This window comes from Vicugna pacos, chromosome 20 (genome assembly GCF_048564905.1).
Source record: "Vicugna pacos chromosome 20, VicPac4, whole genome shotgun sequence".
In the NCBI taxonomy this organism is placed as follows: Eukaryota; Metazoa; Chordata; class Mammalia; order Artiodactyla; family Camelidae; genus Vicugna; species Vicugna pacos.
The window spans coordinates 7,156,142-7,182,721 of NC_133006.1; the positions used below are offsets into that span (position 1 = coordinate 7,156,142).

At 38.6% G+C, this 26,580-nt stretch overlaps 1 protein-coding gene across 5 annotated transcripts in view; it reads left to right on the forward strand.

Annotated features, from left to right (window-relative positions):
• The window catches only part of HMGCLL1 (3-hydroxy-3-methylglutaryl-CoA lyase like 1), a 126,291-nt gene that overhangs the window by 49,374 nt on the left and 50,337 nt on the right, over positions 1–26,580 (forward strand). For all 5 annotated transcript variants that reach the window (XM_072944787.1, XM_072944786.1, XM_072944784.1 and 2 more), the window contains exons 4-6: positions 9,595–9,690; positions 11,979–12,127; positions 23,858–23,921. In XM_072944787.1, the coding sequence (XP_072800888.1) occupies positions 9,595–9,690; positions 11,979–12,127; positions 23,858–23,921 (309 nt within the window). The remainder of the gene's footprint in view (positions 1–9,594; positions 9,691–11,978; positions 12,128–23,857; positions 23,922–26,580) is intronic.

The window sequence follows — 26,580 nt, forward strand, 5'->3', positions numbered from 1 at the left end:
GTTTGCTTTGTAAACTCCCTAATTAAGTGATCTTTGGCATGTCAACATGTTGAAGCAAACTTATGCTAAAACCTGGGAACACAAATACTGTTTACTCCAGATCTTGTACTGCTGGGATGTGGGGCCCACCAACTGCTCTTAGAGCAAGACGGATGCATCTTGTATTGAATTCAGCTTATAGTGCGTAGTACAAATATATATTTCTTAGTAATCCCCCAAAAGTTATGTCTTCCCAAGTCCTCCACGTTGCAAGTTTCCTGAGCTTCTAGTGACATCGTGGTACCTGTTGTTCAGAAATCAGCAGCCTACACATTTACTGATGGAAGAAGAGAAAATCTGAGACCTGACTCTTATTTATGATATGATTGGCAAAGTATTTTCATCTCTTTCTGCCTTGGAGTCTTTCCATTTATTCATTCACCCATTTGCTGCTTTCATTGTGTCTGTATTAAAAACGACCTTGAACTCTATCTGTTGGACTCAAAAACTGAATAATGCATGGGTGTTAACAATAAACTCAATATCTATTTACTAAACCTATTGTAGAGTTAAAATGGGGAATGGGAATGGAATCACTAAAAAAAATTCAAACTCAGATAATGGGGTTTTAAAACCAAGTGAATTATCTGTAAATGAGATACTATATATATATATGTGTGTGTGTGTGTGTGTGTGTGTGTATAATCAATATAAATAGAAGCTAGTAATCAGAATACATTGAACAGTTTTAACTGCCCAGCCTTTCAGTGTCTTGTCTTCTGTACTGACCCAGACAGAGATCTTCAGATCCGTATGATACCAAATCATGGCAGCTTGACCTTCTAGGCTGTTGTAGTGATGGCATCGCTTGTCAGGGTAATAGGAACCTTTTTTCTGTGGTGCTTTCTTATAGCCAGTGAACTAGTCTCCCTTCCTTTCCCCTCCTCATCAGTGCAACTCTTTACTGTGGGCAGGGGAGCTTCCAGAAGGAAGTGTTAGTGTGGAGGGGAAACTCCATTTACAGCCACTTAGAATGAACACAATTAGATCCTGTATTTAAAAAAAAGAAATCACTTCGGCTTCCATGCATGAGAAATAATGACACTGACAGTGTTATTATCAAACACAGGGGCATGATATATGAGAGGAAACAAACACAGCTGAATGGAAAGAAAATTAGACTGGGAGTTTGAGACTTCTTGCCCCGACTGTGGAGTGATGTTGGGACCATGATTGTTTTGACGTGGGAAGACCAGGCGGGTGGTCACAAAGGGGACCGACCTGAACTAACACATACTTGTTGTGTTTGCCTTAGGAAACTGGGAATTGTTATCGAACAAGATGGCTTTGGCTTCTCTGTCTGGAACGTTCGTCTCCTAGTTTATAAGCCACAAATCCATCGGGTAGATTGAGTTTAGTTTATAATTTAAAAATGAGTATCTGTAGACATGCGTAGGTGACGATAAATGTCTTTCAGGCATTCGCAGTAAAAGAACGTGGGTCAGATGCTGCTGGCTTTGGTCACTTGTGAGAAGCCTGAACGTACCTTCCCATACAAGGCAGCCCAGAGGTCCTTAGAACACAATGACGATGTTGAATAGGGAAGCACGGGAAATTAGACACCAGCCCAAATTAGTTTTAAGGCTTCTGGACTTAAGAAGTTTTGTGAATAAGGGTGTCAGATCACTTAAGCAGTGGCAGCCGAGACAGGGTATTGGGTAGGGAAAAAAAAAGAAAAAAACTAGATGTTCAATTTTCCAGAGATTTCCTGTGTTTATTATTGTAAGGCTGTGATTTATTAAAACTGTCTTACTTCTTCAAGCAGACCAAGATTTCCTCTGTGCTACTGAGGCTAAGATATATGAGGTTTGTGCAGACAGTCTGTGAATGAGACAGGGTTCTGGTACCCAGGCTGCAAGGCTGTTCGTAGGTGGGTAGAGCGCTTTCAGGAAGAACTCGAGTCCTACTTTTTTTCTTATTACTGAACGTTTTACCTTTAAGAGGAGTTACTGCTCAAATTGAGTTTTGGGTTATAGGGTCTGAAACTACATTATGTACATTTTTATTGTGATCTGGGGCATGTGTTGAAGAAACTGCCCATCCTGGGTCCACCTTTCCGCTGTACTTCTGTGATGTCTCATCTGGCCAGTGGCGAAAGTAGACAGGCCCCTTCTGATGTTGTTCTGAAGGTGACAATATTCTACTGAATATTGTCCCGGGTGATGGTGGGGTTAAAAAACTCCTTCAAAAATATATTTTCTAATTTATTTATTTTACATTTTTTTGAGGTGGGGGAGGGAGGTAACTACGTTTATTTCTTTATTCACTTTTAGAGAAAGTACTGGGGATTGAACCCAGGACCTTCTGCATGCTAAGCACGCAATCTACCATTGAGCTATACCCTCCCTGTCCTTCAAAAGTATTTTTAAAAAGTTATTCAGCAGAGTGTATTAGTGAGCAGAGGAGAATCAGGGTTATAGGTCCATGAGTGTAAACTTATTTCCTGGCAAAATTTTAAATGGTTTATTAAGAAGAGACTTTGAGTGGGGGGGTGGGGATATAGCTCAGTGGTGGAGGGCGTGCTTAGCATGTACAAGGTCCTGGGTTCAATCCCCAGTACCTTCTTTCAAATGAATAAATAAAACGAATTACCTCCCCAGAAAACAACAACAACAACAAAAAAGTGGAGACTTTGTAAAAATAAATACACCCATAAATATTATGGATATACCAAGAATAAGACACGCCAGACTGACCTCATTTGTTTCCTGATGGTATTTCTCGAGTGATGAGGAAGGAAATACTGTAGGTACCATGGATGTTTGTTTCAGACAGGTCCTTGACCACTTTGATGATGTTGCTAAGAGCAAGGCTGGAAATTTCATCAAGACTGGTAGTTTCCAAAAATTGTATTTTTTTTTTAATCCGTTGAACTTTTTTCACCCCGGAAGTAACTTTATTTAGAACCCTGATACTTGACACAGGCAGGAACATGACCATAAAATATTGATATGAGATTCCTCCCAAGGTCCTGGAAGGGGCCCTAGCAATGTGCTTACCTGGTCACGTGTTTTACTAACATTTACAAAAGTAAGATGCTTTTGAATTATTTTTCTTAAAAAGGCTCCCTCCCAAATTACAATCATTCCAGACCCACAGACCCTGGGGTCACCTCTGAATAAAAATAAAATGAGGCTTCCCATACTGAAGCAGGGGTGGAGGGCTCAGATGCATCAATCTGGCCTCCCTCCAGCCCAAAGGCAGCCTTTGTGACTGAGTCCACTCTGATTCCCAGACTTCGACATCTAACATCTCCCGAGGAGTTTGGGGAACAACTGATTTCTGGGTCCTTCAGCAGAACAGAATCTGAATTGGTGCAGAGGAGTCCAAGAAATCTGTATTCATGTTAAAGAACGACAGATAATTTTGATGATAAATCCAGTTTGGGAGACACTGGATTGGATGATAGATTAAACTTTGATATCTTAAAATTAAGAATTACTATAAACATTCAATTAAGTGTCTGGGGTTACTTCATAATACTCTTTATTAATTGTGGTAAGAACATTTAACATGAAGTCTACCCTCTTCACAGATTTTTAAGTGTATACAGTACTGATGACATAGAGAGAATATTACACAGCAGATCTAGAACTTGATCCTCTTGCGTTATTGAAACTGTACCCATTGCTCCCCCACCCCCACCCCCAGGCTCTCACAACCACTGTTCTGCTCTCTGCTTCTGCGTGTTTGACTGTTTTATGTAAGTCATAAGTGGACTCCTTCAGGCTTTGTCCTTTGTGACTGGCTTATTTCACTTAGCATAGCGTACTCAAGGTTCATCCAGGTTGTCGCCTATGGGAGAATTTCCTTCATTTTTTAAGGCTGAATGATATCCTTTTTTTTTTTTAAATTTAAGTAGCGTCAGTTAAAATGTGTCAATTTCTGGTGTACAGCATCATGTCTCAGTCATACATATATATACATATATTCATTTTCATATTCTTTTTCATTAAAGATTATTACAAGATATTGAACATAGTTCCCTGTGCTATACAGCAGAAACTTTGAAAAAATCTATTTTATATATAGTGGCTAACATTTTAAATCTCAAACTCCCAAGTTTATCCAAATTTACCCCCTTTCCCCCATAGCCATAAGGTTGTTTACTGTGTCTGCAAGTCTATTTCTGTTTTGTAGATGAGTTCATAGTGTCCTTTCCCCCCTTTTTTTAGATTACACATCTGAGTGATATCATCATATGGTATTTTTCTTACTCTTTCTGACTGACTTCACTTAGAATGATAAGCTCTAGTTCCATTCATATTACTGCAGATGGCAGTAATTTTATTTTATTCTTTTTATGGCTGAGTAGTATTCCATTGTATAAAGATACCACCACTTCTTTATCTAGTCACCTGTCAATGGACATTTAGGTTGTTTCCATGTCTTGGCTCTTGTATATAGTGCTGCTGTGAACGTTGAGGTACACGTATCTTTTTGAATTAGAGTTCCCTCTAATTATGCCCAGGAGTGGGATTACTGGATCATATGGTAAGTCTGTTTTTAATCTTTTGAGTAATCTCCATACTGTTTTCCATAATGGCTGCACCAAACTGCATTCTCCCCATCCGTGTAGGTGGGTCCCCATTTCTCCCCACCGTTGCCAGCATGTATCAAAGGCTGAATGATGTTCTGTTGTCTGCATGCACCATTCATCTGTCCATGGACATTTAGACTGTTTCTGTATCCTATTGGAAAATAAATTATGCTGCAATGGACACAGAAATGCAAATATCTCTTCGAGATGCTTATTTCAGTTCTTTTGGATAAATACCCAGAAGTGAGGTTGCTGGAACGCAGGGTATTTCTGTTTTTAGTTTTTGGAGGAGCCCCTGTACTGTTTTCTGTAGCAGCTGTGCCATTTTACTTTCCCACAAACAGCGCACTGGCGTTCCATTTTCTCCTCATCCTTACCAACGCTTGTTATCTTGTGTGTTTTTATGCTGGCCATCCTTACAGGTGTGAGATAATGTTACATTGTGGGTTTTTTTTTTTGAGATATAGTTGATGTATAATATTATATAAGTTTCAGCTGTACAACATAGTGAATCACAGGTTTTAAAGGTTGTGTTCCATTTATAATTATTATAAAATATTGACTGTTTCAATCACAGTGTGAGTTTTAAATTGCATTTCCCTGATGATTAGTGATGTTGAGCATTTTTTCGTGTGTCTTTCAGCCATTTGTGTGTTGTCTTTGGAGACAAGTCAAGTCCTTTGCCCATTTCTTGGCTGGGTTATTATCGTCATCGTCATTTTTTTTTTTTTTTTTTTTTTTTTGCTGTTGAGTTGAGGGTATTCCTTATACATTTTGGATATTAACCATTTATCAGGTATATGGCTTGCAAGTTTTTTCTCCCAATCTGTAGGCTGCCTTTTCACTCAGTTAATGCCTTTGCTCTCTAGAAGCATAATAGTATACTATTCAGATAATGACAGAGCATTAGTAAGATGTCTAAATACGTATAATGTGGAGTGTCCATATATAATCACCCCATGATGGAGTTAGTAGCAAGTGAAATAAAACCTCTAAGTATATGCCTTTTACATTCTAAATTTTGTGACCCTTTGCATATCTTTGAGATGCTTCCAGATTGTGCTCTAAAATTGTGATTATTTGAATCCATATCAGTGTTTGGATACCTGCGAAACTGATTCATCCAGGATACGTACAGCCTGTTTGGTTAGCTAAGTGTTTCTGTTCCCATATCATGGCCAGATGATGGCAAATCGTGTTACCAACCAAATAATGGGGATTTTTATGATCTTAAATGAAAAGTCACAGCAGAATCTTAAATATATGTTAATTCAAACCAGATGTAGAAAGGTTTTCTTAAAATACCAAAATAGAACTGTAAAGGGATAGTCCTGTTATTGTTTGAATAATAGTTAAACTTTAGACATTAAAATAATATCAAGATGGAAGTATAACATAAACTCCCTAAGAGTTAGAAAAAAGCAGAGATTTTGTACCTTTAATTGAAACCTGCTCTCTTTTTTTCACTGTAACAAAATTATATCCTATCATGGTTTCCTAAAGCTCTTTACATAATTGTCTTTATTGACCAAATTTAAACAGAATACTGTTATTTCTTAAATAACCTCATTATACTGTGGCTATTTTTTTTAAAAGAAGGAAGTACTGATTGGTTGGATTCTAATGAACGTATTTATCATCATTTTATTAAGATATCTTCAATGATTATCAAAGTTTAGCTTTCATGACCTGGGAATTTGGTTCCTCCCATTTCTTCTTCTTTTATATTTCTACTGATTGAACCATCCATTAAGTCACTGTTTCATTACATAAATTTCTACATCATGTTTCAGAATTTTCGTCAAATGACACATAGCGTGAAATCATCACTTCTGTGTTACTATGACCTATATTTCTTGAAGATTAAAATATGCCTTGTCCCCTTCATGCTGGGATAATTCTTTCAGAGCTTATCCACATCTGTGTGTTGGTTAGAGAAGCAGTTCTCCCTGATTTCTGTTATCCTATTACAGTAAATGTGTCTCATAAATATTTAAACATATTATATTCAGCTAGACATAAGTGTTAGTTGTATCAATTAGCATTATTCTCTAGTAAGAGAGTGTTATTTGAGATGTCATTACAGTGTCCTAAAACTGGTGGTAACTTGGCTTTTCTTTCTGATTGCAGTTAGGAATAAGTGCTCTAAACTTTTTATGATAATTTGTGAGTGCATGTTTGTGTATCCATGTGTATGTGTGAGGAGGAGAGAGAGACAGAGACAGAGCTCACACTCTAACCTCAGGCACAAAGTCTAAATTCATAGATTTATAATCAAACCTGTGTTGAAATACGCACAAATGGCAACTGTTTTAAAAGAAGCTATAAATCAGTGAAGATTACACATTGAGTGGAGTCCTCTCCCTTATACCAGCCACTGTGCCCTATTGGTTTTTCTCTGGGAGCTCTACTCCCAGATTTGTTTCTCTCCAGTGGAACTTGTCACAATCTGGATTGTCAGCATGGCCTGAGAATTGCGTCTCTTCTCTCTAGACTGCCCTCGGCACCTCTCCTAGGTTAACTTTCTGAACTACTGCATCTGTCCCAGTCTTCTGCTAATTCAACACTCCACTCTTCATGGCTCTCTAAGGTCTTCACAATAAATCCTGAGTTCCTAACTCAAAGACACATCACAGTGCGTGGCCCTGTCTTAATCTATAATCTCTTCCTAGATTATTTACCAATAATCCTTCCTACGGCTGCACCCGCCCCTTCCTCTTTTCCAACCCTGTTGACTTTTCAGTGTGTCAGCCTTTGTGGCTTTGTGATGAATCTCTTGAGGATGTAGTGGTGTACATAAACATTTGCCACGCTCACGAAGTCTTAGGGTTGGCATTTGGACAGCATCCAGGCCAGGTTTTTCTAGTCCACAATATCTGGGACCGCAGGCTAACGTCATCTGAAGCTCCTTCAGTCACAAGTTTAGGGGGTGCTGTTGGCTGTTGGCTGTTGGCTGGGGGTCTCACTTCCCCACCACGTGAGTCTCTCCACGTGCGCCTCTTTCTGTGGCCTCTCTGCTGAAGCCAGTCCTTCTCACAGCAAATCAGCTGACTTTCCAACGGTGGCGTCCCCCAAGAAGGAAGCCATATAGAAGCTGTACTTTTTTTTCCCTAAGCTAGTCGCTGGAAGTCCCAGGGTATTATTTCTGTGTGCTCTGTTGGTCAGAGCACCCACAAGCCTGCCCAGGGGCAAGTGGAAGGAAAAGACAGTCCATTTCTGGATGGAGGTTCTCAAAGTGCATGTGGGATTGGAAATACTGTTGTGGCCATTTCGGGGACTGTAATCTGTATCCCATATGCTCATTTCCACTTCCCTGGACTGTTATAGTTATACTTCAGTACACTGCCTACCTTTCCCCGCCCTGAACCCCTTTAAGCTGTTCTCTCAGTCTGTTTCATTGAGTTGTGGACTTTTCAAATGCATCTATTTGATCTCCCCAACTATACTGCAAATCATTCAGTGCAAGGACTTTATTTTCCTGCATTTTTATTTCCCCCAGGGCTTAGCATAGGGTGTTAGACATAGAAGATGGTCAATAAACCTCTGGATTAAAGTCACATACGCTTAGACTCAAAGGAGACTTGGCTTTCATGCAGCGTAGATGACTGTGGTGGATAATCTTTGTAAAGGATGTGGCTTTGGGATGGAGGACGGTGGCTGTAATCCCTAAGAAATAAGTGAGTGAGAATCACGTTTTAGTCAAAATTAAATGTGTCTGGGTCGAATGAAACACAGAAACTTAAATGTCAGCGAGGCATGATGGCAGGTGCTTTTTTTGCATCTTAAGTATTTAATTTTAAACTTAAAATGTATTAAAAATTCATTTAATTCATTGAAATGATATTCACCGAAACTATTAAGTTGAATTCTACTGGCATCTAACAGAGTCACAAAGACCAATGGACCGATAAGAGTACATACATGCTGCAACATTTCATATTTTAAAAAATGTGTAATGGATTAAGAAAAGCATTTATCCTTTAATTTACTTTTATTTCACCTTAAACTAAAAACACTGTGCTTAGTTTAACAAGCCAAGGTGTATAGAGAAAAAAAAACAAAACAAGTCTTTCCTCAGCCACTCCCGTACAAAGATACAAATGTTGGTTCGGTACATGTTTTTACAGCTTTCTCCATGTTCATTTTATATACTTTTCATTGCTTATATATTATTCCTTATATTTATTGTTCATGGCATAATTTATTGTTCTTCAGTTTGCAAAGCTCATGGTTATGTCAATGGTAATCTCTCAGTGTGATGATTATGGGTTTTGATTATCAGTTACTGCTCCAGGAGGCTAAATTATAGACTTTGTGGCAAACTGGTAAATTTGAGATTTTAATTCAAAGTGGGTTTTTAAAATAAATTCATAGAAAATATAGAAAAAAGAAGTCTTGGCAGGATGAGTTAAATTTTTCCTGTAGTGTGCTGTGTTGTATTTATTTGTTCACGTTATGAGGACAAAGAGTAATTTGATAAAAGAACCACATAAAGTGTTATGACTATTACTAACTAAAACCAATAATGTCATAGGATCTGACTTGTTCAATTATTCTAATGGATATGTGTAATTTACATTTTACTAAACATTGTAAAATTTCATAGGTTGAAAATTATTTGGACATAAAATTTTCATGTGGAAGGAAAAGGCATAGCCTGTTGCCTTCCAAACTCCCCCCTCTCTCAGGGGTGTTGCAGGCTTGGCTGTGAAATGAAAGGAGGCGAAGAGAGGTCAGTTAAGGGAAAACACCAGAGTTCAGAATTCCTGACTATCTGTAATCCTGCACTTAACCAGATGCTGTTCTGTGAATACGTTAAACCCAGATCGAGTTATTACGTGTTTATGACATTGAGAACTCCTTAGCTCTAGCTACACTGGCACGGTTTTGTTATTTCAAACATTGATTTATAGAATATAGTTGCATGCATAATTATAACCTTCCTGGAAAGCTAAAGACACGCTTGACAGAATACTTAAGGTAACATTTCTTTCTGTAACTATGGTGTATTTAAGATGGCTGATCACACAGAAGTGATGAAAGGCATTCGTCAATATCCAGGAATCCGGTACCCTGTCCTGACTCCTAATCTTCAGGGTTTCCACCGTGCTGTAAGTATACTATGAAAATTTTCTAACATTGATATGCTTCTTAGTGTTGTAAAGACCTTTACGAAGTGAAAACGGTGTTATACGTGACTCCCTTGTTATCTTGTGTGAATGCTACCACTAATATACTCACATGGGTTCGTGGAGTTGGGTGACCTCATGGCATTGCTGGGGACTAAAATGCTCCACACACGTGGCTCTTCCAGCCTAACCATTCAACAATCAAAACACAGGAATACAATTAACCATTTTTTAAAATGTATATATATATATATATATACATTGTAAACTGACTATACGTCAATTAATTATCCATTTTGGTAAAGTGCTTTTGCAAGTGTATTTTGTTCTTCCCTCTTAAAAAAGAAATACAAAAGATAACACACATTTCTCAATAGGTATTATAATCATTAATATTATAAAATAGCAGGTAGTTATTTTTGTCTCCTTTTTGGGATCAGCTTCCCACTGGTGTCGTCCCCGCCATCTCCGTGAAGCTAATCAGTCACTGGAACTGCCTCTAACAACTCTCCTTGCTTGTCTTCTGCCTTGTTTCTCCCAATCTTTATGTGACTTAGGAATTTAGAAGCCAAAGAGCTTTAATACTTACACATGCTAGAAGAACCAGTGCAGTTTTAAGTAAAGGCTTGAGGTGTTATGCTTACATGACTTCATTGTAAAAGTTTGACAGTAGCAATTTCTGGTGTTAATGGATGTTTTTCACGTTTGTATTTGGGACTGTGTTCCATGAAGTTGGGGTTGGGGCTGCTCGTTGATGAATCTTGTTAAATCACTTTTCTGCTGTTTGAGTTGATGCATCTTTTACTGCACTATAAAGAAAAAAAAGAGGTCTTTTAAGAAATTGTAAATACGAGGAGGAGGGTATAGCTCAGTGGTAGAGTATGTACTTAGAGTGCACGAGGTCCTGCGTTCAATCCCCAGTACCTCTATTAAAACAAAAACTAAATATAAATAACCCAATTACCCCACTTAAAAAAAAAGGTTTAAAAAATTGTAAATACTGCTATCACCTGCTCCTAACACAGTAAGAAATGAAAGATATGAGAGGACACCCTATCGTAGGAAGTAATGAAACAAATCTTGGCTTGGGAGCTCGGCAGGCAAGCCTGTATCCAAAACACAGCTCCAAAACTTTTACTCACATTGGGACCTCCTGCTAGCAGCTTAGCCTCTTTGGGTCACGTTTTCTCATCTGAAGATCAGCATAATAATACTTAGTTTACAAGATTGTTTGTGGATTAGAAATAGGGCATGAGAAGCCCTGGCAACAGCACTGGCCCTTGGTAGGTGCTCAATAAATAGGATTTTAATTTGAGAGGCTAAAAATTTATTTTGGATGGAGGAGTGGAAGCTAATTGTTTTTTAAACATTGGAGGAAAGATGATAGTTTTTTTTTTCTTATTGTATGAATAGGGTATCAGAGAGAAAGGGGAATCCAGACACTGTGCTAGAGATACAGTAATAGAAAGTCTTAAAAATCCAGCTGGAAAACTGGGAGGCTTGTCCTTTGAAAACAAGTCACTGGGCAAGCCTAGGGGGTGGAGGGAAGAGGGCAAAAGAGGCAGAAAGATAATTGATTAAGTCAACATTTTGGATTTAAAGACGGGCAAGAGGATTAGACACACAGGAGTTTGGTTGTAGTGGTCAAGGTATGAAACAATGGAAGCTGGGTTAAGAGAGAGGTATAAAATTCGGGGAACAATCTAAATGATGACTTGGAAAAACATTTCTCTGTTGGATTGTAAGAAGAAAAGAAAAACAAAGTGTTTACTACCTTTTATTTTAATAATTGGTATAAAAATAATGTTTTCCTTAGATATTAAGTGGTTTTATTGGGGTGTTAGTATTTTCTATAATTAGGGTTAAAGTATTTCCGAGGATAACTCTGAGGAAAGGCAAAATTAAATTGGAGCATCATCATTGTGTTTTTGTGCCTCATAGATTTATGAATGTAGTAGTTTGTGGAATTACTCTGTTACTAGAAAATATTTTTACATTTCAAGAGTGTTCATGATGGTTTTACCTCTTCTCTTCCCATTTGGATCCCTTCTGTTTCTTTTTCTTGCCTGATTGCTATGGCTAGGACTTCCAAGACTATACTGAATAGAAGTGGTGAGAGTGTATGTGGCAAGTTGAGAGAAATCTAAGTCTCAATTCTAAGGGAAATGTTCAAGAATACAAGTATCCTTTTATAGAGTAGTTAATATTTCTCCTGCTGCTCCATTTATATGCTTGAAATTATTAGCTTTTGCCTTATTCATATTTTTCAGGTTGCTGCTGGAGCCACTGAGATATCAGTTTTTGGTGCTGCGTCTGAATCCTTCAGCAAGAAAAATATCAACTGTTCAATTGAAGAAAGCATGGAGAGGTTTGAGGAGGTCGTGAAGTCTGCAAGGCACATGAATATTCCAGCACGAGGGTACCTATGAAATCCCACAGATTCTATTTAGTTAATTAACACCTATTTTTTTAAACTTGTTGTTTACCTATTTTATATATATTAGTATCTGCAAATCTCAAACGCCCAATTTATCCTTTCCCACCTCCTTCCCCTGCGGGTAACCATATTTGTTTTCTATGTCTGTGAGTCTGTTTCTGTTTTGTAAATAAGTTCATTTGTTTTTTTAACATCTGTTGTTAGAGCCCTTTATGGATTACATAGATATTGCTTTACCACTTATAATAATATACATAGGATATCTTATTCAAACTTTATGTGATCAGGGCCATCATTATTTGCATGACTGTAGCCATTTCATTAATATCAGTTGATCATCATGATGGTGTGTCTAGCCTGGGTGGTAAGATGCATTTGAGATCAGAAGGACTAGCACGATTGACATTACTCATTTTATTAATACTGAATTATCCAAATGCAGCTGTTTTTGAATCTCAGCCTAGTATAAATTGACAGATAGGCATAAACTCACACTAGCATTTAGAAAGGAATCATCTAATGTGGTTTCCAAAAAAAAAAAATTTAAGAACCATGAGTTTCTTCAAAGAATATTTTTTTGTGTAGAAATTCAACAGAGTACGTCAAACGTAAAATGAGCTGCACTGGGGCGTTGGGACCATCACTCCGCCCATTCACCCTTCCCCCTTGACAGCCAACTTTGCGCTCTCCCTGTGTGGCCCCAAAGCAAAGGTAGGTGGGGAAGGAGACAAGGAGAAACCTGATGCTGCCAGGCTGGCTGGTGAGCATCCTGTGCAGACAGGCTCCACACCCACGTCTTGGAAATGTGTAATAAATTCATTGTCACTTAAGAAAGAAGTTGTTTCTATGGCATTAGCTGATTTTCTATTTTTTTAAATTATGGAGATATGATAAACACACTATATCCTCTTCATAAATTAAAGTGCAGAGCATGTGTAAGAGAAGGCTGAGTGCTGTAACGGGGTTTAGATGAGATGGTGCTTCCTTTGGTTGAGGTGAGCAGCGTTCACAGTGGTGAGAAAGATCCGGTCATTAATGAGAAGGACAGGCGGATCCAGTTTGGAGTGACGGCACTGGCAGAGGGCTGGCATTCAACCGAGGTCATCTGGAGCGCGAGCAGAATTAGATTACACCTTAGTTAATAACCATCTTGTCGGTTTGCTTACTTTTTTTAAATTTCATTAAACTCCTTAGTAAGTTTCCAATGTGCGTTTTTAAAGACACAAAATTATTTTTTGTAACTAACATATATACATAACATGCAGAGGACATACAAGAAAATCTAAAAACCGAGATAGTGTATTTCCATAGACAGAAAATAAGGGATGTCAGTTCTTAAGGCAAAAGGCACATGACCATCATCAAAAAGGAGAGATATACTACAAATTCCTAAATTCAAACATCCAGCAGTGGTTTTGTCTCCCTTCCCTTTAAAAGAAAAGGAAAAATGAAGACACTGTTATTCTATTTCTATTATTTATTCTATTTCTATTATTCTATTTAAATGTGGAATGTAGGTTTTTAGAGTGAAGTAATTCTCATTGGAAACTTGAAAGAATACAGAACTATAAGAAGTCAGGTGCAAGGTGCAGCTGGGACCTTCAAATAGGAAGTTTTTTTTTTTTTTTAATGTTGGAAGATGGATGTGCACAAATTGTATAATATCAGGTTTTATCATTTTCATTTTTATAAAATAGAACAGGTAAAGTAACAAGGCTAGTAGAAACCCTGACTCCTAAATTCTGATCTCTGACCATTTACTATTGTCCTGTCAATAAAGAAACTTCTAACCAGGCTACAACTTAAGAGTTTTCCAGGCTTTGGTAAGAGTTACAAGATGGACAAGAAGTGACCCAGAGTCAAATAAAATCAGCAGAGTAGGGTGGAGACTTACCATAGAGTTACACTGTAGACAAATGTGTGTTTTCCAATGCAGATTTCCCTTCCTTTGGAGCATGAATCCTTGATTTTCTGAAAGACTGGTCAATTTTAGAATATGCCTTTGGATGTATGTAAGTTCACTATTTGTGCAGTTGAAAATTATCTTCTTCTCCCCTAAACTTTTACAGAGTTTAAATTAGATTTTATTTTTATTGGCAATCTAGGTTGTAGGCACTCACAATTAAAATCCATACGCAAAAAAAAAAAAAAAAAAAAAAATTAGAGGTGGGGAGAGGCCAGCTCAGGGGTAGAGCGCATGCTCAGCATGCATGAGGTGTTGGGTTCGATCCCCAGTACCTCCATTAAAAAAAAAAAATCGCAGGTCATTAGTACTTGTTTAAGAACCATTCGCAATCGACCGAGACCGAAGTCGATGCTACAGCTTGTCTTATCACGGCAACAGCTGCATCGACAGGGATCATCATTCAGAAAACGTAGGTCGCCAGCTGTCAGATCTGAAGGCCATATACCGGGACGCATTTTATAAATGCTCACTAAAGCCATTTAAGCTTTTGTAAGAATAGTAAACTTTCATATGGTCTAAATAGCAGCCTTTATGAAAGTTATGAAAGCTTTTGTTCTTTCCTCTCCTCTCCCGAACACACACGTGCACATGCGTATGTGCACATTTTTCATACGTGTGCGGAACTTTGCATAACATCTGGGACACATTGGGGAGAGACGCCAGGCCAGGTCGTGGACATAAAAATGCAGAGTCAGCTGCACAGACCTGCACAGTGTGAGTGAGCAATGAAACGTCTACAGTTTGGACTTCATTCTTTAATGTGTAACTCTCAGAACACATGTTTAAAAACTCTAGGTTATTTTTCCCTTATCCGCCTAAATTTTTAAAACATGAAAAAGGCAAATAAAATCCTGTTATACAGGGAATCGTTTTCTCTCTTTTTTTAATCAGTGGTATTTATTGAAAGAATTATTTCCTGGTTTGTCAAGATCCTTTTGAAATTGAAATGCCTCAGAGGTGAGGTAGGGCTGTAATATATCATATAAGATATTTAGATTTTATTCCTTTTCTGTTTGAAGTGGCTATCAGCTTCTCTCTACTGAAGTCACAAGAATCACATGCTCTTTTTGCAAAACTATGAATTTAAAAAGGAAACTATCAATAAGGTGATATTATTGATTATTACTAATTATTATTAATTTCACTGTTAAGACGCTTATAAATATGTTATAAATTCACAAGGTCAGCAGTTGTATATATCAAAGCAAAATGTTTTTACACATTTACATCTTCGGTTTCATCTTTAAAGTGGCCTAGAATGGTTTGATCCATGCTTAAATTTCTGAAAGTCTGAACCTATCAAAAGTTGAAAGAAGTGTATTTGTAGCATTTTCTCCTAGGAGCCAAACAAAACTGGCCATCCAGTGTTAAAAAAAAAAAAATACAAAGTGCAAAAATATTTAACTATAAACCATAACTGCTGAATTTCTTCTCAAATTCCCAGAAAAAGTAGAGGTGCAAAATCATGAGAACAAGAAAAAAAAAGGCAAATCGGTAATTAAGCCAACGTAGACGACCATGGGTAACTTTTAGGTGTGGAAAAACAAAGACAGTTTTAGGATGCAGTCACATTTGCTTTCATCATAAATTCTTTACAAAAGATGATGAATATTTATCAGTATTTCGGGGGAGATGGCAATCAGGTTTTTGAGGAGCTAGAATGCATGGAGAGGGTGGATTTCATACATCTCTTCATTTACTCCTTCCCTCCTCACCTGTTTTCTTCCTACTCAAAACCCATGGAAACCTGATCGGTGTTTTAACGCTACTGAATAAAATTGTATCATTTATATTAGTGACCAGTTTTTCAGATGAAAGATGTCCAATGTTAGGAAATCCTTCCTGTGCGTAATGATTTTTTGACTGGGGGCCTAGCTCCATGGGCTTTCTAGCCTTTAAAATGGCAATTATTTCTAACTGCTGTGAAGCAAGGGCAGTCTTTCTAAAAATGATCAGTTTTCACTAGTGTTCCCTTTGAGAGAGAGGTTCTCTCTCAACACATTTCTTCAAGAACCTGCAACCTACTTGTTTGTTAGCCAGAACATCCCCTGCGTCGTGCAGAATGTCACTGTGGACCCTGATCGTGTCACAGCAGCCTTACTGAGTGAGAAAGTGAGCCTCCCTGCATAAGCCTGTGTTTTAAACACACAGTGATGAGCAGGCAGTGTTTCCATGGTGATGACGTGGATACTTTCCATTGGATGGTCTACCCCAGTGGAGTTCACTGGCCCACATGGTACCATCTTTTTATAAGTGGACAGCTTACTGGTCAACGTTCCTTTCCAACTACTACCGTTGAGCTGAGGCTTTTGCATTTGTCTGGAAGAGCAATTCAAACCATCATCTACCAAAATGTGGCCCAGGAAGCTCTAAAAATGAGACACCTGTGAAAATTCTTTCCCTTTATACATATGGCTTCTTTGAGTTATACTTTTCCTAACCTTGTGTATTACTCTGTCATTGCTGTGTGGCAGGATAACACGTACCCAGCAAGAGCTGTGTTTATGCAGTCACGTCTAAGTAGGCTTCGTGGAGAGCTTTTGAGGAAAAAAGGTGTTTTGTCATTTCTCATGAAAGTCACATTTTAGAGCCAAAGGAGAATTTTAGCAGAATTGCCTGTTGAGACCAAAAGACAGTCATTTTTTCTTACATCATCCATGGTGAAAAGTGCATAATAGGCTCTCAAAATTTATTTTTAATTGGCTTGTTCGTAACGGAATGTTATCTTGCATTGTTCATGGGTTGATATATTTTGCACGAGGGCATCAAACCCACTCCTCTATTTAAATGTCTTCATTACCTGTAATTGACATCAGGTGCCATCTCATCACCCTTGGCATTGTTTCTCTCTTCTGAGGATAGCAGCAGTTGACTCTGTCCACTCCAAGTGTCTGTGGCATTTAGTCAAGGTCTTTACTTATCCTCTTGGTTTCCTTTTGCCTGATTGATTGGAGGAAATTGGGCAAATTGTGGGAAGGTGGCCAGGGTACAGCCTGACTGTAGGTGATTTTTCATGATTTGGTTCAGCTAGGTGAAGTCGTTAAAGACTTGAATGCTTCACCTTTTTTTTTTTTTTGCACAGTATTAATAAATGGCCTCAGCAAGTACGAATAAAAATAAAACAACTGACATTTCTACCCAGAGTTTATCGTACCACTGTGCTTTTTGTTGATTTTGGTACAATTGGCTTCAATATGGTTGGTGATTCCTTTATTACTCTGTTATCGTAAATAATGTTTAAAACAGGGCTCCAGGTGTGAACTCCCAAATATGTGCTGTCATCCTGGCTACAGAATTGAGAACATTAATAACTTAGGTCTGGCTATCCATTTATTGTAAAGATTAGGAATTTCAAAGAAAATTTTCCAGGAGGTTAAAAATGACATGTTCACTAATCTCTTCTGCACTGATTCATTCAAGAGCTGTTAATTGCTTTATGTAATGCCCTGTATTGTGATGTTAAGTGGAATATGAAAATGAGCAAGTAGCCTAACTTCAAAGAGTTTCCAGCAGGCTGGGGAAGTAAAAGGTATACAAATAATGGTTCTGTGATCACAGAAGCCAAGTACTCTAAAAGAGATACAAATAAATTCTATTAAAGCACAAGGTGATGCTGTATGAAGTTTCTGTGGCATGATTTGTAGAAACTTCATAGAGAAGATGTCCATAAAGGGAAGTTATTACAGATGGGTAAAAATACGGAAACACAAGCTGAAATAATGACCTTTTCAGGCAAGGCAGGAAATCTTCCAAGAGCAAAGGCATAGTGAAGAGAAATCTCTAGAAATGTTTGGGTAACACGAGAAAGTTCACAGTTACCACAGTAGGAGCTTTTGAGGCTGTGCGATGAAGAGAGGTGGAAAGTAGAGGAGGTTTCAGACATTGCTGAACTCGAGCACCAAGTTTACTCAATAGACAACGGCAAGCCGTTAAAGATTTTTCAGAGTCGAAAGATAGGCAATCAGATCTATGCTCTAGGAATATTATTTTGGTGGTAGACATGGGTGTCAAACGAGTGAGTGAATGGCACGAGACCAGAGGCCGGGAGAGCATGTAGGAGATGTCTGCGCTGTCCTGGAGGGGGCACTCAGGCACCGTTCTGTCCACCACGTGGGTTGGCACTGGCAGAGCTCACAGGCTGTAGAGGCTGTCGGGGAGTATTAATGAATATGTTCTCAAAGGTGACCTTCAGGTGATTTAGCAGCTGAAAATTACAGTCCTTTTTTTTTTTTTTGAATACAGTTTCCTGTGCTATATAGTAGGTCCGTGTTTTTTGTCTATTTTATATCAAGATGGCAAGTGTAGGGGAAACCAGAATGGAATATACTGAGCTTAGTTAATATGCCCTGTGAATGTGTCAAACAGTCAATCAATTTGTAATGTTCACAGGGAGATTGGGAGTTGTCTTTCTGGAATTATCTGTGTAATAATGAGAGAGAAATAAAGAGACTATGAGGGACTGAGCTGATGCAGAGACCCCTTTTCTGGTCCCATTACAAACGCATAAATACAGCAACTTGTAAAACATACAGCCAAGCTCAGGAGAGGAAGTCCCCGGATTTCATCAGGAACATGTGGTAAGGATGCTGGTTGATGCCACTGCAACATGGGGGTATCTATTCCAGGTATAATCCCTGGTGGCTTGGAAATGGGATTTTTAAAGTGTACACAGGAAAAGATACATGTTCTGCTAATGCTTGGATTTAGAGTTGACTCTTCTTGGAGTCTGGAATCACCTCCCTGCCAATGCAAAGTCATTGAAACCTGTGCCAGTGTTGTGGGTTGTGGATTTATGACATATGAGGATTGTGGAAACCCAAATTGAGAAATGAAGGTAGAAATCTGTCTGGGAACTGGTAAAGTCTGCAAGACAAGGGAAAAACGAAATTAGATCTCCTTTATAAGAACATTTAAATAACTCAGGCTTCTCATGGAACATCTAGAAAAACTAAAATCACCATGTAAAATGTACAGATTACAGACCACATGAGAAAACGAACTACCCTAAGACAAATTAGCAAAAAAGAAAAAAAAAAAGAAAGAAAAAGCAGAAGGACTTTAGCAGAAAAGTAGGCAAATAGAATAATCTGAAAAAGAGATTGTAAATTAACCCTTAAAATATTTATAGAGGCAAAGGAAGAACGCAATAAAAGAACAGGGCTTTATGAAAAAAAGAATGAAGATTTGACAAAAAGAAATGGAAATGAAAAAGACGTGTTAATAAAAAGTAATTGCATTGAACAGCGTATTACAGTTGAAAAGGAGATTAGTGGTCTGAAAGTAGGATTTGAAGAAATTGCTCTAATGAAGCACAGAAAGATAATAGAAATTTTGACAGTGAGATGAAGAGACAATGCCTAATAGAATTCCCAGAAAGAGGAAACAGGAAAAATATATTTCAGAGATAGGTTTGATGAACCAGTACCTTGAAAAAAAGAAAAGCATTAATGTCAATATTGAAGGAATATAGCAAGTCCTGACATACTTATGGTAAAAGACAGAATATTAGATGTAAACAAATAGTCCTAAAACATGAGAGGAAAATGACTATAAAATTGCTTTGAAAGTATTATCATTAGACAGCAAAATACTCATCAGCAAAAACTGAGACCTGGAGAGAGTGAAATAATATGTTTAAAATGACAAAACTAAACCAAACAAACAAGCAAAACAAAACAAAACAAAACCCTGTCAACCTAGAATTCTATACCTAGCCAAACTATTATAAATTAATAAGGGTGAGATAAAACCGTTGGTTGACAAAATAGTCTGCAAAATTCGACCCTTGCTGAAAGAATTACTAAAGGATATAGTTCAGTGAAAAGGACAATGAATCAGGAGTAAGGAATGAAATGAAAAAATAAACGGAGACACTGCAGGCTGGGGCTTAGGCAGAATGCAGACTATTTGGGATAAGTCTGAGAAATTTAACCACCAGTCAGTTAAAAATGGATAAATGCTGTGAATGTCATGGGTCCAATCAAAGGTAGAGGCTTTGGGGCAGCAGTGAGGACGTTGCTGAGATTAGATACTCTCATGTCTGTGTAGTTTCACTTTTACATACAGGTATCAATCAAATGATCCAAGTGAGGAAGTCTTGCTAATAGTTGCATGGTTTTCAATTTTGGTAGCGTAATGAAACTATGAAAATTATTTTAATATGTCAGTGCTTAGAGTCTGTTCCCCAAGTTTCTGATTTAATTGGTTTGGAGTGTGCTCTAACCGTTGGTATCTTTTGTTTTTTAAGCTCCAGACAGCCAGGGTTGAGAACCACTGTAATGGATTATTAGAGAAGAGAAGTCTAGAAACTTGACTTTCGCCACTAGTCAAAGCAGAGTTTGCAGCGTGTTTTCTTCATGACAGAGGGCTTCTCATACTCATGAATATGCCTTGCTTTTTACCAGCCATTGACAGGCTTTTTCTATAAAGAGCCAGACAGTAATGCTTTAGGCTTCGTGGGTCTTTGATGCAGCTACTCAGCTCTGCTGGGATAGTGCAGAATAGCCATGGATAATAGGTGAACAGATGGGCCTGGCTTTGTTCCGATAAAATTTTATTTGCAAAAGAATGATGAGCAGGATTTGGCCCATGGGCCGTAGCTGGCCAGCCTCTGCTCCAGAGTGGTAAATTAGTCAATGAACCTAGCTGAGAACCATCGTGTTCCCTTGGGAGAAAAGTAGCCCCATGCATGAACAGGTTAAAAAAGGGTGGAAGAGAGCACATGAAAATAAAGATGCAGTGGAGAGTGAAGACCTGGCAGATCATAGGCCTGGGAAGGATTCAGATGGGGAACTTGAGTGAGTGAAAATGCACGTGGAGAGTTGGGGTCATGGCATAAAGGGGTAGCTGGGGCCAAGTTTTCACGTTCCAGTTTAAGAGAATGCAGGAGAGATATGCTTATTCAACCATGTCTTACATTTGTTATTGGGTTTTTGTTTGTTTGTTTGCCTTTTTTTTGGTTTTCACATTAGGAGGGGCAACATGCAAATGGATGGCTTGAATTTCCTTTTTTAATCACATTTAGATATTTGGAGTTCAGAGTAAATGCATTCTATTTGCAACATGTTATCTATAATCATTGTATCTGAAGTGAAAATATTTATCCGTTTTCATCCCTAGCCACCTTCTCCAGTGCTGTGTCCAATTAAGAACATTTTCTTTTCACGTATCTTGATTAGATTTATACAAATTATTCCAACATTAAGCTCAGATTATATAATTGGAAGAGGAGAGAGATGGATTTGTTTTGTTTTGTTTTTCTAAATATGATTTATGTAATCCAGACTTTCTTAAACAAAGACAGGTTTTAGGAACATGATGCATGCAGTCTTACAGAAGTGTATATATACTCCAATAGAGATTTTCTTCCTATTATGATATGACAACATAACCCTTTTCTGATTGAAATTTTATGTTAAGGCTTAAGGTGTAAACACTTCAGAAGGCAAACAACTTATTGAAGAAATTACCGTTTGTTAAAAAAATGTGTATCATCTCATAACAGGCTCTTGAATTTTCAAATTCACACGTGAGAATACGTTTACATCTTAAACTTCTAGGAAAGGCACAAACTTTATGTAAAAAAGCAACTAAATTTTAAACCCACCAATTTATTGAAAAAGCCATTCATTTTATGAGAGACCGAAAAAAAAAATGCTTCTCAAGAAACTCATCAAGAGATGGGTTTCCTGTTCAGCACGGCTTTCAAATTTTACTTGAATTTATCCTCTTTTTCTCCTTCTCTGTGCTCATAACTGCTTTATGGCTGAATGGAACTGCTTAGTTATTTTAATTCCGAAACCTAACTTTTACTCACATTCTAATACTTTTGAAATCAGGTTACATCTTTAGGATCAATGGTTATGCGTTGAGCTACTGAATGTATATTTTAAGTTTTTACTCCAAAACCTGTTGTGAAATTCATAGAGTGTCTTCCAATTGACAGCATCTTAAAATCAAGGAAACTCAGTAGTAGTTCTGCTCATGTTTTTGCCTCCATCTTTCCTTTGACAGCCACTTCTGGAGTTCGCAAAGGGTGACATTTCTGGAAAGCAAATCTGATCTTGTCACTGCCTCACTGAGTGATTATGAATGTCTCAAAATAATTTTGAGTGAGCTCAGTATTTAAGCTCCATGGTATAGCATGCAAGGGACTTGCTCGCTAAGGCTGTCATATTCTGGCCCAAAGAACTGATCCCTAGTCTCCTTTCCAGCATCCCTCTCTCCCTCATGCAAATTGCTTCATTCCTGACAATCAGACTCAACGGTGCATGATTTTAATATAGGTGTTGTAAAATCTCTGAGAAAAGTTAAATAAATTGGGATCGGTGTTGAGCTGAAAATAACTAAAGCAAACTTTTTCAAAAGCTGAATACTTTAAGATGGAAATGCATCATTGTCCTTGCAGGAAAGGCTTGACTTTTTAATATTGGAGTAAATTGAAGAGGAAGCTTGTGAAATATCTGTCTTGGGAGCCTTTTAAACACAGACTAGATGCTCTTCTGTTTGGGGTGATTTAGGTACATCCACGAGAGATAAACAAGATGAACTTTGAAGTTGTGGCCAGTTCTAGGGGTTTGGGGGTGATTAATGGCTGTGTCTACATGGGGCCAAAACAGCCAGATGGACGTGAAGAGAGAAATTCAGTTAGTCATCTACATGGTCTCTCTCTGTGATTTTAAAGACCTGGAGATTTCACAGTTGAATATAGATACTTATTTAAAAAAACAACAGTATATTTCACTGATATTTTCTGCTTTGAATATTCATCCATTGCTATAGTATAAGCAACCCCACAAGATAAACACTTATCTTACTCCCATCTGCCATCAAATAATACATATAGCATCATAATTCTTAGAAAAATTAAAATGAGTTGAATTGAAGTATGGAGATTACTCAAAAACGAAAAATAGACTTACCATATGATCCAGCAATCCCACTCCTGGGCATATATCTGGAGGGAACTCTAATTTGAAAAGGCATATGCACCCCAGTGTTCATAGCAGCACTATTTACAACAGCCAAGACATGGAAACAACCTAGATGTCCATCAACAGATGATTAGATAAAGAAGTTGTGGTGTGTTTATACAATGGAATACTACTTAGTCATAAAAGGAATAAAATAATACCATTTTCAGCAACGTGGATGAACCTGGAGTTCATTATTCTAAGTGAAGTAAGCCAGAAAGATAAGGAAAAATACCATATGATATTCATGGGGAATCTAAAAAAAAAAAAAAGACACAAAGGAACTTAATTACAAAACAGAAACAGACTCACAGACATAAAAAACAAACCTATAGTTACCAGGGGTAAAAGGGGGTGGGAAGGGATAAACTGGAAGTTGGAGATGTGCAGATACTAATATATATAAAATAGATAAACAAGTTTCTACTGTACAGCACAGGGAACTGTATTCAATATCCTGTAGTAATGTATAATGAAAAAGAATATGAAAAGAAATCTGTATATGTACATGTATGATTGAAACATGATGCTGTACACCAGAAACTGACCCAACATTGTAAACCAACTATACTTCAATTTTATAAAAAATGAGATAAGGTGAAAATGTTTCAAATGGTTTTTGTTTGGCCTGAGAATACGATAATAATGAAAGGACAGAGTAAAGTCAATTTTCTTGATGACGTTTTGGCCATTTCTTCATTTTTATAAAATGGAAATTAGGAAATGGCTTACCCACTGTACAGATACTTACACGGCTGTCTGTTTCACCTTTAGGTACGTATCTTGTGCCTTGGGATGCCCGTGTGAAGGAAGCGTCACGCCACAGAAAGTGACTGAAGTAAGAGCTTCATCCAGTTTTCTAGTTCATGGTAAAATGATGTCTATTATTTTAAAAAGTGGGCTATTTTTCTTCCCACGAATTGCATCTGCACCACAAAGACTATGGAGAACTGTGTATTGGAAGACACGTTGGCTCACTTGGTGAATAGTTTTATTTTAACACTCAAGACCTATATGTTGACTATCACTGATCAGAGTTAACATTCGAGTCTTATCCTTTGGGTGCTCAAAGTTGGAGCGAATAAAAGCATCTCTTTTGTCTTCATGTGGGTAGAGCACACTGAGTGACCTTTTCACCTTCCGTCAGAGTGCTGCCAGGGCAGCTGGTACACACACTTGAACTTCTCCTTGGGTGCTCAGGTGGCCTCCCTTGTTGTCTCCTGCGTACGTTGGCACTTGTGTGTGTTCCTTCAAGATCCCGTAGCTCTCACTGCCGAGAGCCTGCTAAGTTGCTGTTACTCCATGGCAGTTTCACAGCAATAGATGGTAGTCATGAAGGACCTGCTTAGTGAAGTTCATTTTCTACTCCCTGTTCCTGTTTCTTAATTGATGCCAATGAGTACAAAACTCTTGGTCTTTGAGATTGGGTTGGATGCTCAAAAACTCATTTGTACATCATGTAGCGTATTAGTGTGCACCTGTTGTTAAGGTTAATTTTTATAAGCTTAGTAATGTGCTTCTGAATCCGTGAAGAAGGCGTTGTGAGAAGCTCAAAATGAAGGCAGAAGGAACTCTCAGGTTGGCTAAAGCCATTCGTCTCCCGTGCATTTATTTGAACAGCAGATTTTTCAAATGATAGCTACCCCGTGGTCTATCAACGAAGCAGGCGTTTGCACGCAGAGGCAGATGTACTATAGAATGAGGAAGCTTAAGCTTTGTAGTCCTTTGCTGGTGTTGGACCCTTTAAAGTCTCTGCTATTATTTTGTATTTCCAATTATATGTTCTTTTCTTAAAGAGCATTTCCAAAGTTGTGAAACTGCAGGCTCCCCAGAACCTGAATCCAACTCTGCCTACACCCGCGAGCCCTTGCTTTCCAGCCTTGTGCCTCGCACCACCTCTAGATGCACCACGCACACAGCCTCGGGCTCTCTACTCCTGCTCCACGATGCCTGGGGTGTTGCTTCAAAAGAAGTCATGCACCAGGTGGATTGGAAGCGTCAGGAATTCATGACCAGCGACCTCACCTGGGGTTTCTGTGCTGTTCCACGACACTGTGTGGCCAGCTCCCTGTCTCGCTCTCCGAAATGACTATTTCAAACTCTATTCCCTGTGTTCAAGCCCCTAAACCTTCCCTTTAATTACCCCCTCCCCCCAATGTATGCAACAGCAGACTCCTCCCATTAACCTTGAACATGTCCAAGCCTCTGTCATCTGGAAACTTCCTTCCTTAAGTCAGCATTCCTGTCTAGTTTTTGGACCGTCTCCCTCCATCCTATCACGTCTGAACCTCCTTCAGAGGTCTGTCTGCAGCAGTGGTGGGGAGGTCCCTCTCTCCATGTGCCACTAACTTTCCACTGCCCTCCAAGATGACGTCTAGACCATCCTCTCAGCTGAAATCCCTCTTTGTAAGATCACTGCTTGGCACTTGGGGCAAGAAATGCGAGATCGTATTCAATCCTCATCTGGACATCTCAGCAGATGTTGGAGATGGTGACTGTTCCCTGCTTCCTGATTCCTGTAGCCCTTGCATTCCCTTAGGAATTTCCTCCAACCTCTTAGCTTGTCGCCTCCTCCTCAATCTGACTGTTAAGAAATTCCACTATTCCGAAGGCAGTAGGTAGGGGAGATTCACCATTATGCCTTTTTAAATCCAAGTTTCCATCCAATGGTAGTCTCCTGCCAGGAGTGGGTAGCCCTTTTGAGTGCCCTCCATCCTGTTTTTGATTGCCTTTCTGAAATAGAAATCTGATTGTATCTCCACTAACCTACATTTTGTTAAGGCTTTCTGTTGCTCTCATGATAGAATCCTCAACCCAAATCCTAAGCCTGGTTGGTCTGCAATGCTGTGTGTGCTCTGCCCCGAACCTACCTCCCAACTTTATGCAGATCCATCACCCCTTGGGTTTTGCTTTCTTGTCACGGCTGTCCTTTGCGTTTGGCCCCTCTGCCTACTTGGATGCCCTTGGTATTTCATATTTCAGCTGCCTGGAGCATGTTAGCCTCTGTATTTGATGCTCCTCCTGGAACCTTCTTCCTATGCCTTTGGTCTGCAACCTCTTCAATCAGTTAATGCTGGCTTAGTCTCCAGCTGTCCCTTAGGTTCCTCCTGCTCGATAGATTGAGGTCAGTTTGCTCTGTGTTATTAGAGTCCCATTTCTTTGTCCCCAAATTATCCTTTTAGCGAGGTTGACACATTCCCAAGTGGAATGGAGTAAGATCTGTCCCCACTTGACTCCTGGCTCCTTCACAGCATGACCCATCGTGACCTCCATATACCTTTCAGTCCCAGCACCTCGCATGACAGTGGGCATCAGATAGGCACAGAAGAAACACACCAGACGGGAGTTAGCACGCGAGCATGTGACAGATTTTGCACCAAGTGTTATGTATAGATTCTCATTTCATTTTCACAACCAAACCTGCCCTTGTGAACGTCATCATGATTACTGTAATTAAAAAAACTTAAGTAGTTAGGCTTAGAAAACGTGCTCAATGA